Source organism: Chanodichthys erythropterus, chromosome 22 (genome assembly GCF_024489055.1).
Source record: "Chanodichthys erythropterus isolate Z2021 chromosome 22, ASM2448905v1, whole genome shotgun sequence".
Lineage (NCBI taxonomy): Eukaryota > Metazoa > Chordata > Actinopteri > Cypriniformes > Xenocyprididae > Chanodichthys > Chanodichthys erythropterus.
The window spans coordinates 27,827,450-27,842,059 of record NC_090242.1 but is presented as its reverse complement, the minus strand read 5'-3'; the positions used below and the strand labels follow the sequence as shown (position 1 = coordinate 27,842,059).

At 38.5% G+C, this 14,610-nt stretch overlaps 1 protein-coding gene across 5 annotated transcripts in view; it reads left to right on the top strand.

The window, feature by feature from the left end:
• The window catches only part of rap1gap2b (RAP1 GTPase activating protein 2b), a 54,360-nt gene that overhangs the window by 30,082 nt on the left and 9,668 nt on the right, over positions 1-14,610 (top strand). For all 5 annotated transcript variants that reach the window (XR_010893553.1, XM_067375247.1, XM_067375246.1 and 2 more), the window contains 11 exons: positions 3,398-3,482; positions 5,320-5,355; positions 6,287-6,319; positions 6,417-6,629; positions 6,830-6,933; positions 7,032-7,110; positions 8,759-8,812; positions 9,732-9,815; positions 10,097-10,197; positions 10,329-10,458; positions 10,551-10,706. Coding sequence is in view for 4 of the 5 variants with exons in the window: in XM_067375247.1 (XP_067231348.1) it covers positions 3,398-3,482; positions 5,320-5,355; positions 6,287-6,319; positions 6,417-6,629; positions 6,830-6,933; positions 7,032-7,110; positions 8,759-8,812; positions 9,732-9,815; positions 10,097-10,197; positions 10,329-10,458; positions 10,551-10,706 (1,075 nt within the window). In the remaining variant the exon portion in view is untranslated. The remainder of the gene's footprint in view (positions 1-3,397; positions 3,483-5,319; positions 5,356-6,286; positions 6,320-6,416; positions 6,630-6,829; positions 6,934-7,031; positions 7,111-8,758; positions 8,813-9,731; positions 9,816-10,096; positions 10,198-10,328; positions 10,459-10,550; positions 10,707-14,610) is intronic.

Sequence of the window (14,610 nt, the reverse complement as noted above, 5' to 3'; positions counted from 1 at the left end):
GTTCCAGTTCTAATCAAACACACCTGAACAAGCTAGTCAAGGTCTTCAGAGTTACTAGAAAATTGCAGGTAATTGAGTTCGTTCATGGTTTGAGCTATACACTGCAGGACAGTGGCTGGATTTGAGGAACCAGCAATGTAACTGCATTCAGAAATACATCCTGATGACATCTAAACCTTAAAATTGCTACATTTTATCGTTTGCTCACGTGAAAATATCATCTCCTCTCTCACCCAACATCCTTCTTCTCACACATTCCCACCTCAGCGTCTGTCACCCACCTCAACACAGTGTGTTACTCCTGTGAAAACCGCTCTGTAACACTTTAGCACTGTCTGGTGGCTTACATGAAACAACTGAAATCTCCTGTTTTTTCCAAATATCACCCTCAGTATGATTCAGTATCATTTCACCACACCACAGCCGATATGCTCAAATCATCCAGCGCGCATCAAGAGCCATTTGTATTTCATGACTGTTTTTGGAATGAGCTTATTTGCTCATCATATTGCACACTACATATTGTTACACTTGTTGTATTGAAAAATCTGTCTGGCAGCCATTTGTCTGTGACACACAGTTCTCGATGAGTCTGAATGCCTCATCATAGAGCGATTTCCTTCAACTATAGCAAATCCCCTGAAGCATTTAATGCTCTTTATGTTGCGGAAACGTTTTGCTCACACGCACATGCTCTCTTGTTGCTCACAATCATAACAAGCAGGAGCGGATTTGCACAGCAGGTGAAATTAAACGATGAAAATGGCCTCGTAATTGCAGTGAGTATAAACATAGCCTTAAAAAAATCCATCTGCAGAGTCTAAAACAACACAGCATCAAAATATAATAGTAACATACATCAATTATACAATTTATAATAAAGATTCCTTAAGTTAGAATTCTTATCTGGAACGATATGAATGTAATTTTAAGGAATATCAGTTAATCTTTGGTATTTTGTTCAGGATTTTGTGTCTTTTGTGATGTTGAGAAAGGTTAACTCAACATTAAAGAGATTGAGTCTTGTCACAGATAAAAATGTGCCTACAGGGGAGTAACAAAATCCACACACGCACACACACCATGTAATCGCTGGATCAAATGGAGGAAAAGAGCTGGAATAGCAATAATTCCATACTGTGAGCTTTCAAGATACATGGTGACAAAAAGAAGAAAAAAAAAGATGCAAGAAAAAAATACAACAGCATATCTAAGTAAACATATATGTGGTGCGAAAAAGAGAGGTAAATAGTGGAAATGTGTTTAAAAAAATATATAGCAGAGGTTAAGCAATCAAAGCTCTTTAATTGAGAATAAGGTGTCAAAGTGAAATGCCATTTGAGAGGGCGGGTGAGAAAGAGAGAAAAAGAGAGAGAGAGGGAGAGAGAGAGGGGGGAGAATGAGAGTTATTTACGGTGAAGGATGCACACATACAGTCTGTGCTGGTGAGGACGGCACCTCATCTTTGGAGATTGTGACGATGCAGATTCAGCTGTAGCTGGTGTCAGTGTGGTGTGACAGGAGACTGAGGACTAGGACTGAACCTGAGGTTTAGCCATGTCTGAGTTCAGGTCCAGAGTGCGCTGTCGGAGAGCAGGTGTCCGTGCTGCCGCTGCTCTTATCGGACTCCTCCACCGCTCCCGCAAACGGTGTGAGAGACAGAGACTGACGGAGATGGACAACCAGTGGTGGGTGAACGTCATTTTAGGTTGTATATGTCTGTAGCCTATGTAGTGAAGAGGGACCAGTGTGTGTGTGTGTGTTGGTGTGTGTGTGTAAGAGAGAGAAAGAGAGAGGTCAGAATGTTCATTATTTAAGTTTGTAGTCAAATCACAGATCAGTTTTTGGATTCTGTAACACAAAGTTTGGAAACTGCGGGAGAATGTTTAACTTGAGCTTAATTAATTCTAGGCCTACATGTCCTGCACACGTTATGTTTTGAATACCTTTATGATTTTATCAATAATATAATTCATAGAAATAATCTTTAATGATGATTAATGTATGCAAATTGTTCAGTGTTGTACAGAAGTCATATTTTGTATCAGTATGTACTGTAAATGATTCAGTCAATTTGACATTTTAAAATGTTGAATTGTAAAATATATTTCAACATCATTTGTAACCTCTTGATTTTAGGATCAAAATTGATTTCCCAGCAAATGATTTATGAATATTTTGAGAGGAAATAGTTTGCCCTTCTGTGATGGAGAGATACAGACTGTCAGACAGACATAGATAGATAGATAGATAGATAGATAGATAGATAGATAGATAGATAGATAGATAGATAGATAGATAGATAGATAGATAGATAGATAGATAGATAGATAGATAGATAGATAGATAGATAGATAGATAGATAGATAGATAGATAGATTGATTGATTGATTGATTGATTGATTGATTGATTGATTGATTGATTGATTGATTGAACCAATGAACTTCTGAGTTGTCCAGGAAAGGCGTTTTCATGTTGACTAAAATGACAGACAATAAGCTGTTCACATCCTTCCAGAGGTGTGAAGATAATGTGTTGTTTATTTCATTTGGTGCCAATTATTCAGTATATTTCCTTGTGATTTTTGGTCCAAACATGAGCTGAACTATCAGAAGTTTTTAGTGTGTATGTACATCCATACTGGATTCATTTGGCTAGTTTTGTGAGCGTTGAGTAGGCTATGTGAGAGAAATACCTTGTCAAGCATGTAATGAACGATATGTCACTTACTGCCTAATATGAATATATTGATGGATTTATGGGATCTATTTACAGAGAGCTTATGAAGGATTGGGTGGGTATTTTTAGAGCCTTGTTCATTTCTTTCTCCAACCTCCCCTTTTTTTTCTGCTTCTCTATTCGTACCTCACTTATGAAGAGGAAGGTGGAAAGCAAAGGAATATTAATCTTGAGCAGGAGCCTGTAGATCCTCCACCTGTCAGCCCCCTATCAAGAGAGCTCATTTAAAGAACAGATTGCCCATCTTTGGCCCATTTTTTATTGATGATCTTGAAATCATATGAGGGTCAAATAGGAAAGCTGCATTCCCGAAGACTGGGGCAATAGAAAGGCTTTCGGTGAGGATCTTTTCTGTGTAAAGATGACACCGCAGACCACCCTACAAAATTCAATTCAAAATTCAGTGCACTCTGTATTATTTGTTTTGTTAGCCAATATGGCTATTATACTGACATTTATGTATGTATTCAGCATCATGTAAAGGCAATCACGATTAAATTATTAAAAAATAAATGATAATAACAAAATGAGGAAAAAAAGAATGAATGCACCTTTACGATTAGTAGATATCTTATGTGTATTTTCATACATTAGTGACTGTATATTTGACATTTTAATGTCATGTGGAATGACGGTGATGATGTCACTGTGTTGCAGGAAGCAGGAGATGCTGACTATCTCCAATGTGCCCCTGTCAGACTGCCCTCCCTCGCCCCCCAGAACCGCCCCTCCCACCATGAAGGTAAGCAGCACGTCTGCTCTCAGGGCCTGTTATGAATCAGCACTAAAAGGGAATTTGTTCAGAGACCTTACAGCTGCTAAAAGGCACGGAGTCAAGCCTCCAGATAACATTTCATAAATTGTTTATTATAAAGAAGCAATTATTGACTCATTTGGTTCATGCAGATAAAACTGTCTATTCTCCCTCTCTCCTGGAGACAAGACTCCAGCATAAACCTGTATGCCCTGCTTACTCTGTAGACCATGACTTCAGACGTCATCCCCTAGGTTGTCTATATGTTCCTCAAAGGTGGAAGAAAGAAAAATTCTATCACATTTTTTGAGAATAGAGAAGTTTTTTAAAAAGGCACTGAATGTACACTAGTTGCATGTATATTGAGAATAATTTTTGTTGTGTTCTGATATAAACATAAATTAAAAAACAAAGCCAGTATTAGTCCATAATTCAATTAGGGCATTTAAAGGGTTAGTTCACCCAAAAATGAAAATTCTGTCATTAATTACTCACCCTCATGCTGTTCCACACCCGTTAGACCTTCGTTCGTCTTTGGAACATAAATTAAGATATTTTTGATTAAATCCGATGGCTCTGTGAGGCCTGCATAGCCAGCAATGACATTTCCTCTTTCAAGATGCATTAATGTACTAAAAACATATTTAAATCAGTTCATGTGAGTACAGTGGTTCAATATTAATATGTATATTTTTGGTGTGCCAAAAAATGACTTGTAATGTGATGGCCGATTTCAAAACACTGCTTCATTAAGCTTTGGAGCGTTATGAATCTTTTGTGTCGAATCATGATTCAGATCATGTGTCAAACCGCCAAACTGCTGAAATCACGTGACTTTGGCGCTCCGAACCGCTGATTCGACACAAAAGATTCATAACGCTCCGAAGCTTCATGAAGCAGTGTTTTGAAATCAACCATCACTATATAAGTCGTTATTTTTTTTTTTTTTTTGGTGCACCAAAAGTATTCTCGTTGCTCTATAATATTAATATTGAACCACTGTACTCACATGAACTGATTTAAATATGTTTTTAGTACATTAATGTATCTTGAGATTTCAACAAAAATATCTTAATTTGCGTTACGAAGATTAACGAAGGTCTTACGGGTGTGGAACAGCATGAGGGCGAGTAATAAATGACAGAATTTTCATTTTTGGGTGAACTAACCCTTTAAGTAGCTTTTAAAAACATACCCTAGAAAAAAATATTACTGGTGTGCATCTTGAGAAAAAACAATGGCTCTGACAAATTACTTTCAGTTAAAAAAGCACAAAGATGCATTTTAGTCTGGGACTAGCTTAAGCCTTGTCTGTGAAACCAGGGATATATGTTCCAACTTGCCACACAAAAACAACTAGACTATTACCTACTGTATATATAACATTAAGGGTACCAATACAGAACCCTGAGGAAGCTCAACACTTTCTTTTTTAATTTTTTAGATTAGATTAAATTTTAGATTAAATTTGATTTTTTATATGTGTATGTTTAAAACAGTTTGTCAGATTATCTTGGGTTGGTCAGACAAGATCCTCATAAAGCAGGTGTAAGAATATAACAGATTGTCAAATTAAATTGTGTTTCTATGGTGAGGTCTTCAGACATACTGTAACTAAAATAGGAGATTTTAATATTTAGTACTCTGAACTGACAGTAAGCGGAGCTTTCTGTATTAATACATGAGGGATTACGAGACTTCACAACCACAGCATGTCATTCACACTGACTGTAGTATTATTGTATTGCATGCTGGACTTGTTTTTGACCTGTAATATGGAGTGAAATACTTAGCCTAAAGATTGACCTCTGTTTTTTTTCAACAGTCTACTCAATTTTTTGATGTGCTGGAAAAGATGGAAGTAAGTGAAATCCTTTTGATAGTATAATTTATATAAAGATTTCCGGATTTTCCTATTAAAGTAGATAGGGCTTGGCTTGGATGTCCAAAATAGCCACTGAGAGAACAGACTTTCCTCAAATGAGACTTTGATGCGTTCTGTGCCTCTCATACTCAACACTCCTCCACTGTCAGTTGCTAACACTGCAACCTTTTGACCCTGACCTCTTAGCAGGTTTCTGAGGTGGAGGAAATGAGGCCACAAAGAGTAAAGGTCAGAGGGTGTGAAAAATCTACAAGATTACACCTCAGCTCAGTGCTTGTCTGTGTTTCGGAACTGTTGTATTTTCAATGCATGAGGTTGCCATTCTTCTTCCATGTATGTAACATTATATATGTACAGTGGGCTGCAAAAGTCTGGAAAATATTTAGGATTTTGAAAAACAGAATGAAAGAAAGCAAAGAAACAGAATGAAAAAAAAAATGTTGCAGATTCTGTGTTATTTCTAAGTCACTAATCAAATTTTCAAACAATTATTATGCTTATAATTTATAATAAAGTAGAAAATGCAAAATATAAGCATTTTTTACAGACATTTGGAGGCCATTTTATACATATAATTTAAAAGCAAATGCTGGATTTAGCATTTTTTTTAAATGGCTTCCGGCAAAATAACAACAAAAGCAACCACTGAAGAAATAATCCTACCCTCAGATGCATGTGTTCATTCAGTTTGTCCAGACAGCCACATAAAATGTTTGTTGTAAGCATGACTGTGAAGCATTGTGTGGACTGCATGTAATTTCTCATATAATGGGGCTGCATGAGCAAAACAAATGCCTCATAACACACTTCCTGTCATGACACAAACGTCTTTCCAAAGCACTGTGAAGATCTCCATTACAGCATTATCTTATATTTACATATATATATATATTTTTTACCTCTCCAGGATGATTATATTCCATACCCACGGATAGAGGAGGTACAGCAATTTAAGTCATCTGTTACTAATAAATGTTTCTTACAGCACTTTGTGTGTTTCAGACGTCAGTCTCTTTCATTTGATTTCTCTTTCAAAGGTGTTACAGAAGGGTGAGCCATACCCTCAGGTCATCCTGCCTCAGTTCGGCGGATACTGGATTGAAGATCCTGACGCCCCTGCCGCCATTCCGAACTGGATGAATGGATTTTATGATGATGAAGACGGAGAAGGAAGGAATTTAGGAGAGTTTGGCTACACACTGGAGAGTAACTTCGCCATTCGTGCGTACCGCAAGCACTTTATTGGCAGGGTGAGAACTCGCATTAATATAGTGGTGTTATACTTAAATGGACCATCAGGCAAAGGCTTTTTTGCAAATATTTGTGTAAGATCTTTTTAAATGGATCATTCAATGTCAGAGCTGTGATAATCAGCAGTCGGTGTAATTTAACGCAGTGTCCTTTATGTTGGTTCACAATTAAACTGCTTTCTCTTATCTGCGGGTCTCAGGAACATCTGAACTTCTATTGCACGGCCAGTAACCATGGCAACCTCGTACTGTCCCTCAGACACGAGGAGGTGAAGGAGCAAGAGTACCTGCACATCATTCTCAGGTAATAACAGCCCTTTCAAACCCTCTCTGTGTAATTACATGATTGGCACATTTTGAAACGTTTGATTGCATTTTTCTATCAAATTCTGCCTCGCTTAGGGCACCATCAAAGACAGTTTATGACAGGATCTCTTTGGCTGGCTTGACTGAGCTCCCCAGTGTCCCTCAGTTAGCAAAGGTAATGATTGTGGCCTGCAGTGATGGCTCACAGGGTTTATCCACTTAAAATCGCCCTGACAGTCCCTAAAGTCTTATTGATTAACTTCATTGCTAAATTGTAAGCACGGTTATTTATCAGTATGTCTTTAAAGGGTTAGTTTGATGTGTGCACTGAAAAAAAATCATTCTCTTAAAGGTGCTAAAGAGGATGTTTTGTTTTATACATTTTTGCAATATTACTTGAAACTGTCTTTCCTAACTGATAAAAGACTATTTATTAGGTGCACTGAAAGGAATAATATTAATATACATCATCTGTGCACGAGGTAGGGCCTTAAAAACATCAGCCAATCGTTTACCAATCATCGCGTAAACGATTGGCCCTCTGGCTTGTCGATCACTGCCGTGACGTTCCTTGTGAGAGACTTGTGCGGATTGGCCCTCTGGCTTGTCAATCACTGCCATTGCGTTCCTTGTGAGAGACGAGCACGGCTGCGCGCTCCAGTAACTTTCCACACTCCACAGGCGCCGCATGCAATGTTTTTGTCAGGAGACAGGAGTAACAACTGCAGATTATGAGTTACCTGCGGTGAGTCCGACATAATGAATCCACTAACACGACACAGCGAATGCCGGTGGTAAACACTCGTGTTCCAATACTCGTGCACAAGTTTTGGGAGGTGTTCCTTTGAAATGAGCTGTGAAGGAGGGGGGTTGTTCTTACACATGCGCTCATTTCAAAAACTCACTAACAGTCTTTGGTTTCTCAGTCGACGAAAAGATCCTCTTAAGCACCTTTAATTGTTTTTTTCTGTCTTGTTTTCCAATAAATATAACTACAACTCCAAGTTATCTGTTCTTATTAATTTTGCTCACACCATGGACCCTTTTCACACTGTGATGACGCATTTCCACAGTTATCAACATAGCAAATCTAATCAAGTTTTTAATGTTTTCATTTTAAAAAATACACACACATTTATAACGCTTTACTTTGTGTCATATTACTTTGGCAGTAAATGACAAAAAATGAATTAATGTTGCTGCAAGCACAACAGCTGAGGGAGGGAACAACAAATTTGACATCTTTCTCTCTTCTGACTGCTGTAATCCATCTCTATATTTTTTTCCTCTTTTGTAACTCTATCTCAGATTTTCTCTTTTGCTTTTAGAGTGCATGCAAATACTAATATTGTTTGCTGTCATCTCTCTTTATGACAACTTGTAATTCTGAAAAGGGTCCATTGTTTTGTGAATCTGTCTCTATGAAATTCAGCTTTGAAAAAGAGGCTGTTATTGAAGGATGGAGGAGGTCAAAGTATATTACATTAAAAAAAATATATTGGATATGACAGTAAACCCACAACCCATGTTTGAGTGGAGTTTCTCATTTTGCATGCAAATGTGGCATTTCTTACAGACACATCATCAACAACAACAAAAAAACAGACCATTTATTTTTAAGATTCAGACAGAGGGTGGAAAATATTTCTAAAAAACTACATTTTTGGAGTGGGTTTGTCACAAAAAAATAGTAACATTATAAGTGAAATATCATTACAATATTTATCAAATGTATAATATGACCTCTTTAAAGAATTAAATTTGTGAACCATAAGTCTACTGTTGACTAAGTGGCTGTTTTGTCATTGTTTCCCCCACTATAGCTACTATGTGAAGACATTGTAGGTCTGAGATTTAGTCCTGTGCTATACCCAAAGGTGAGTGCAAGATTAATATTATGTTTTTATTATTAATATTGTAATATAATTAGGGGCCAAGCACAAAGGTGCTTAGGTACCTATACGTTCGTGTTGTTATTATTCTTCCTTCTTCCTCAACTTCTTCCGCGCAGCCCATAGAACCGCTTGAGGGAAAATGATGAAATTTGGCACACAGATAGAGCAGTCTTAATATTAACCACAACAAATTTAAAGTCTCTAACTTAATCCCTCTAGTGCCACCAACTGTCCAAATTTGGACTTACATTTATGCTAATAACTTTTCGAACTGTAAGGGCTAGAAACAAACCCCAAAAAATCTGATTCCTTGGCTCAAGACGATTCGAATGCACCCGAAGACGTAATTTTCCGTCATGAAAATTTTTCCACCATTTTGAATTTTCCTTAAAAAAAGCTACTTTTTCAAACTCATCCTAGGCAGTTTGTCAGATTTTGCTTGGTGTTTTGAACTTTCTATTCTCCAAAGAATCCTGAAAAATATTACGGTTTCCACAAAAATATTAAGCAGCTCTACTGTGTTTTAAACATTGATAAGAAATGTTTCCTGAGCAGCAAATCAGCATATTAGAATGATTTCTAAAGGATCATGTGACACTGAAGACTGCCAAAAATTCAGCTTTGCCATCACAGGAATAAATAATCCTAAAATATTACAATAGAAAACAGTTATTTTTATTTGTAATAATAAATATAAACACAATGTTTCTTTTGGCCAAACATTTAATTTGTCAAACTGTTTTGGCAGATTGTTTAATAAAGCAAATACTAGTGAGATGATTTAAGAGATAAAAACCATGTTTTGCACTGGGGTCTTGGTGAAATTAAATACAGGAGCCCGTCAAAGCTGTATTGATGAAGAGCATATTAATTATCTTTGTTTATTCTTGATTTTTTGCAGGGCTCTCAATTAATAGTGAATTATGATGAACATGAGTTAAACAACACCTTTAAGTTTGGCGTCATCTACCAAAAATTTGGACAGGTGAGAAAATAAATGTTGTTTGTGTGCAGTTCACTGACCATTAAAAATATCAAAAAACGGTCTGTTTCCCAATCAGGCTGAGGTTCTCAAGGACACTAACAGCTTTCTTATCAAGCTGCTTCGATCTGAATCACCAAAGCAATAAATCAATAAGCTGTTGCCGTATGTGAAGTATTTTATCTATTATGTCCTGTTATCTTTCCACTCTGCCTTCGCTTCCTGCTGTTTTCTTCATCGTTTGCCATTCACTGATGTCTTCTGATACTCTCTGCTGCCCGCAGACCTCAGAGGAGGAGTTGTTTGGGAACAATGAGGAGAGTCCAGCCTTCACAGAGTTCCTCCGAGTGCTGGGAGACTGTGTAGAGCTGCAGGACTTTAAAGGGTAAAAAAACATTTAAAAAAAGGCTGAAAAAGTTGTGTGAATATATAAATGGCTTGCATGTGATTTCTCTGCATCACAAATACTTGTGCTTTTAATAGCCTACCTCAGTTTTCATTTTGACATATATTTAGGTTTCGAGGAGGTTTGGATGTGTCTCATGGTCAGACAGGGTCTCAGTCGGTCTACACTGTGTTCAGAGGGCAGGAACTCATGTTTCACATCTCCACCAAACTACCCTATACAGAGGGAGACATGCAGCAGGTGCTTATTATGATTATTATTATGATTGAAATCTAGGGACAATTGGTATGCTGTCCTAGAGATCATTATACTTTTCTTTTTCCTACACATAGGTCCAGAGGAAGCGGCATATTGGGAATGACATTGTGGCTGCAGTTTTTCAAGAGGAGGCCACGCCGTTTGTGCCTGACATGATTGCTTCCAATTTCCTCCATGCCTACATTCTGGTTCAAGTGGAAAACCCTGGAACAGATGACACCACATACAAGGTTTGTCATCTGAATTTCTTGGTAACACTTTACAATAAGGTCCCATAATGCATTAACTATAATTAAGTAACAATGAGCAATTCATTTGTTACAGTATTTATTAAATGTTTAGTTCATCCAAAAATGAAAAAAATGTCATCAACTACTCACCATTTTCATGTCCAGCGTCCACACTGTTTAGAGTGCAAATGCACTCGCTCGTTCGCCCATGGGAGTGCTGGTATAAAAACGAGATGTGTACAGGAGCATTGTTGGCGACAAAAATGCCTACATGTCATAATGGATTGCATGTATCATATTTACCTATTTGCAGTAATAACAAATTAAATTGGGTAATTATTTGACCAATCATGGCAATACACACAGGTATTTAAACTCATCAATTACTCACCATCATGTCATTCCAAAACATGTAAAACTTTTGTTCATCTTCGAAGCATATTTTAAATGAAATCCAAGAGATTTCTGTCCCTCCATTGACAGTCTACGCAACTACCACTTTGACGCTTCAAAAAGTTCAAAGTTCTTAAGGTTTAGTCCAAGTTTTATATAGAAACTGGCTTTATATGATAAACAGATTGAATTTAGGTTTTTATTCACATTCACATTGATGAGCGAACATAAATAGAAGCTCAACCGAACCTGCTTGACACACGAGAATAAACCTCACTGGTTCTTGCAGAAGCCCAAATGTGCTGCGTAACACGAGAACGAACATCATTGGTTCTTCCAGAAGCCCAAACTTACTGCATAACATGAGAACGAACCTCATTGGTTCTTCCAGAAGCCCAAACTTACTGCATAACATGAGAACGAACCTCATTGGTTCTTCCAGAAGCCCAAACTTACTGCATAACATGAGAACGAACCTCATTGGTTCTTGCAGAAGCTCAAACTTACTGCATAACATGAGAACGAACCTCATTGGTTCTTGCAGAAGCCCAAACTTACTGCATAACATGAGAACGAACCTCATTGGTTCTTCCAGAAGCTCAAATGTGCTGCGTAACACGAGAACGAACATCATTGGTTCTTCCAGAAGCCCAAACTTACTGCATAACATGAGAACGAACCTCATTGGTTCTTCCAGAAGCCCAAACTTACTGCATAACATGAGAACGAACCTCATTGGTTCTTGCAGAAGCTCAAATGTGCTGCGTAACACGAGAACGAACATCATTGGTTCTTCCAGAAGCCCAAACTTACTGCATAACATGAGAACGAACCTCATTGGTTCTTCCAGAAGCCCAAACTTACTGCATAACATGAGAACGAACCTCATTGGTTCTTGCAGAAGCTCAAACTTACTGCATAACATGAGAACGAACCTCATTGGTTCTTGCAGAAGCCCAAACTTACTGCATAACATGAGAACGAACCTCATTGGTTCTTGCAGAAGCTCAAACATGCTGCGAAACATGGGAATGAACCTCATTGGTTCTTCCAGAAGCCCAAACTTACTGCATAACATGAGAACGAACCTCATTGGTTCTTCCAGAAGCCCAAACTTACTGCATAACATGAGAACGAACCTCATTGGTTCTTGCAGAAGCTCAAACTTACTGCATAACATGAGAACGAACCTCATTGGTTCTTGCAGAAGCCCAAACTTACTGCATAACATGAGAACGAACCTCATTGGTTCTTGCAGAAGCTCAAACATGCTGCGAAACATGGGAATGAACCTCATTGGTCCTTCCAGAAGCCCAAACTTACTGCATAACATGAGAACGAACCTCATTGGTTCTTCCAGAAGCCCAAACTTACTGCATAACATGAGAACGAACCTCATTGGTCCTTCCAGAAGCCCAAACTTACTGCATAACATGAGAACGAACCTCATTGGTTCTTCCAGAAGCCCAAACTTACTGCATAACATGAGAACGAACCTCATTGGTTCTTGCAGAAGCTCAAACTTACTGCATAACATGAGAACGAACCTCATTGGTTCTTGCAGAAGCTCAAACATGCTGCGAAACACGGGAATGAACCTCATTGGTTCTTCCAGAAGCCCAAACTTACTGCATAACATGAGAACGAACCTCATTGGTTCTTGCAGAAGCTCAAACATGCTGCGAAACACGGGAATGAAACTCATTGGTTCTTGCGTAAGCTCAAATGTGCTGCGAAACATGAGAACGAACCTCATTGGTTCTTCCAGAAGCCCAAACTTACTGCATAACATGAGAACGAACCTCATTGGTTCTTGCGTAAGCTCAAACTTACTGCATAACATGAGAACGAACCTCATTGGTTCTTGCGTAAGCTCAAACTTACTGCATAACATGAGAACGAACATCATTGGTTCTTGCGTAAGCTCAAATGTGCTGCGAAACATGAGAACGAACCTCATTGGTTCTTCCAGAAGCCCAAACTTACTGCATAACATGAGAACGAACCTCATTGGTTCTTGCGTAAGCTCAAACTTACTGCATAACATGAGAACGAACATCATTGGTTCTTGCAGAAGCTCAAACTTACTGCATAACATGAGAGCGAACCTCATTGGTTCTTGCGTAAGCCCAAACTTACTGCATAACATGAGAACGAACCTCATTGGTTCTTCCAGAAGCCCAAACTTACTGCATAACATGAGAACGAACCTCATTGGTTCTTGCGTAAGCTCAAACTTACTGCATAACATGAGAACGAACATCATTGGTTCTTGCAGAAGCTCAAACTTACTGCATAACATGAGAGCGAACCTCATTGGTTCTTGCGTAAGCCCAAACTTACTGCATAACATGAGAACGAACCTCATTGGTTCTTGCAGAAGCCCAAACTTACTGCATAACATGAGAACGAACCTCATTGGTTCTTGCAGAAGCTCAAACATGCTGCGAAACACGGGAATGAACCTCATTGGTTCTTCCAGAAGCCCAAACTTACTGCATAACATGAGAACGAACCTCATTGGTTCTTCCAGAAGCCCAAACTTACTGCATAACATGAGAACGAACCTCATTGGTTCTTCCAGAAGCCCAAACTTACTGCATAACATGAGAACGAACCTCATTGGTTCTTCCAGAAGCCCAAACTTACTGCATAACATGAGGACGAACCTCATTGGTTCTTGCAGAAGCTCAAACTTACTGCATAACATGAGAACGAACATCATTGGTTCTTGCAGAAGCTCAAACATGCTGCGAAACACGGGAATGAACCTCATTGGTTCTTGTGTAAGCTCAAACGTGCTGCGAAACATGAGAACGAACCTCATTGGTTCTTCCAGAAGCTCAAACGTGCTGCGAAACATGAGAATGAACCTCATTGATTCTTGCAGAAGCTCAAACGTGCTGCGAAACGCATGAGAATGAACCTCATTGGTTCTTGCGTAAGCTCAAATGTGCTGAAAAACACACAAGAATGAACCTCACTGGTTCTTGCAGAAGCCCAAATGTGCTGCGTAACACGGGAATGAACCTCATTGGTTCTTCCAGAAGCTCAAACGCGCTGCGTAACACATGAGAATGAACCTTATTGGTTCTTGCGTAAGCTCAAATGTGCTGCATAAAACGAGAACAAACCTCATTGTTCTTGCAGAAGCTCAAATGTGCTGCGTAACACATGAAAGTTAACCTCATTGGTTCTTGCATAAGCTCAAACATGCTGCGTAACACAAGAATGAACCTCATTGTTCTTGCAGAAGCTCAAATGTGCTGCGAAACACACGAGAATGAACCTCGTTGGTTCTCGCATGTAAAGCAAACATGCTTGAGCTTCCGTTTACCACAACTGATGTGAGCTGATGAAGTTTTTATGTGAATTAAAGACTAAATTAAATCTGTTCATCATGGCTCTGCAGAAAATTTGGACTAAACGGCTTAATTCATATGGATTCATTTTACGATCTATTTATGAACATTTATGGAGGGACAGAAATCTCTCTCAGATTTCATCAAAA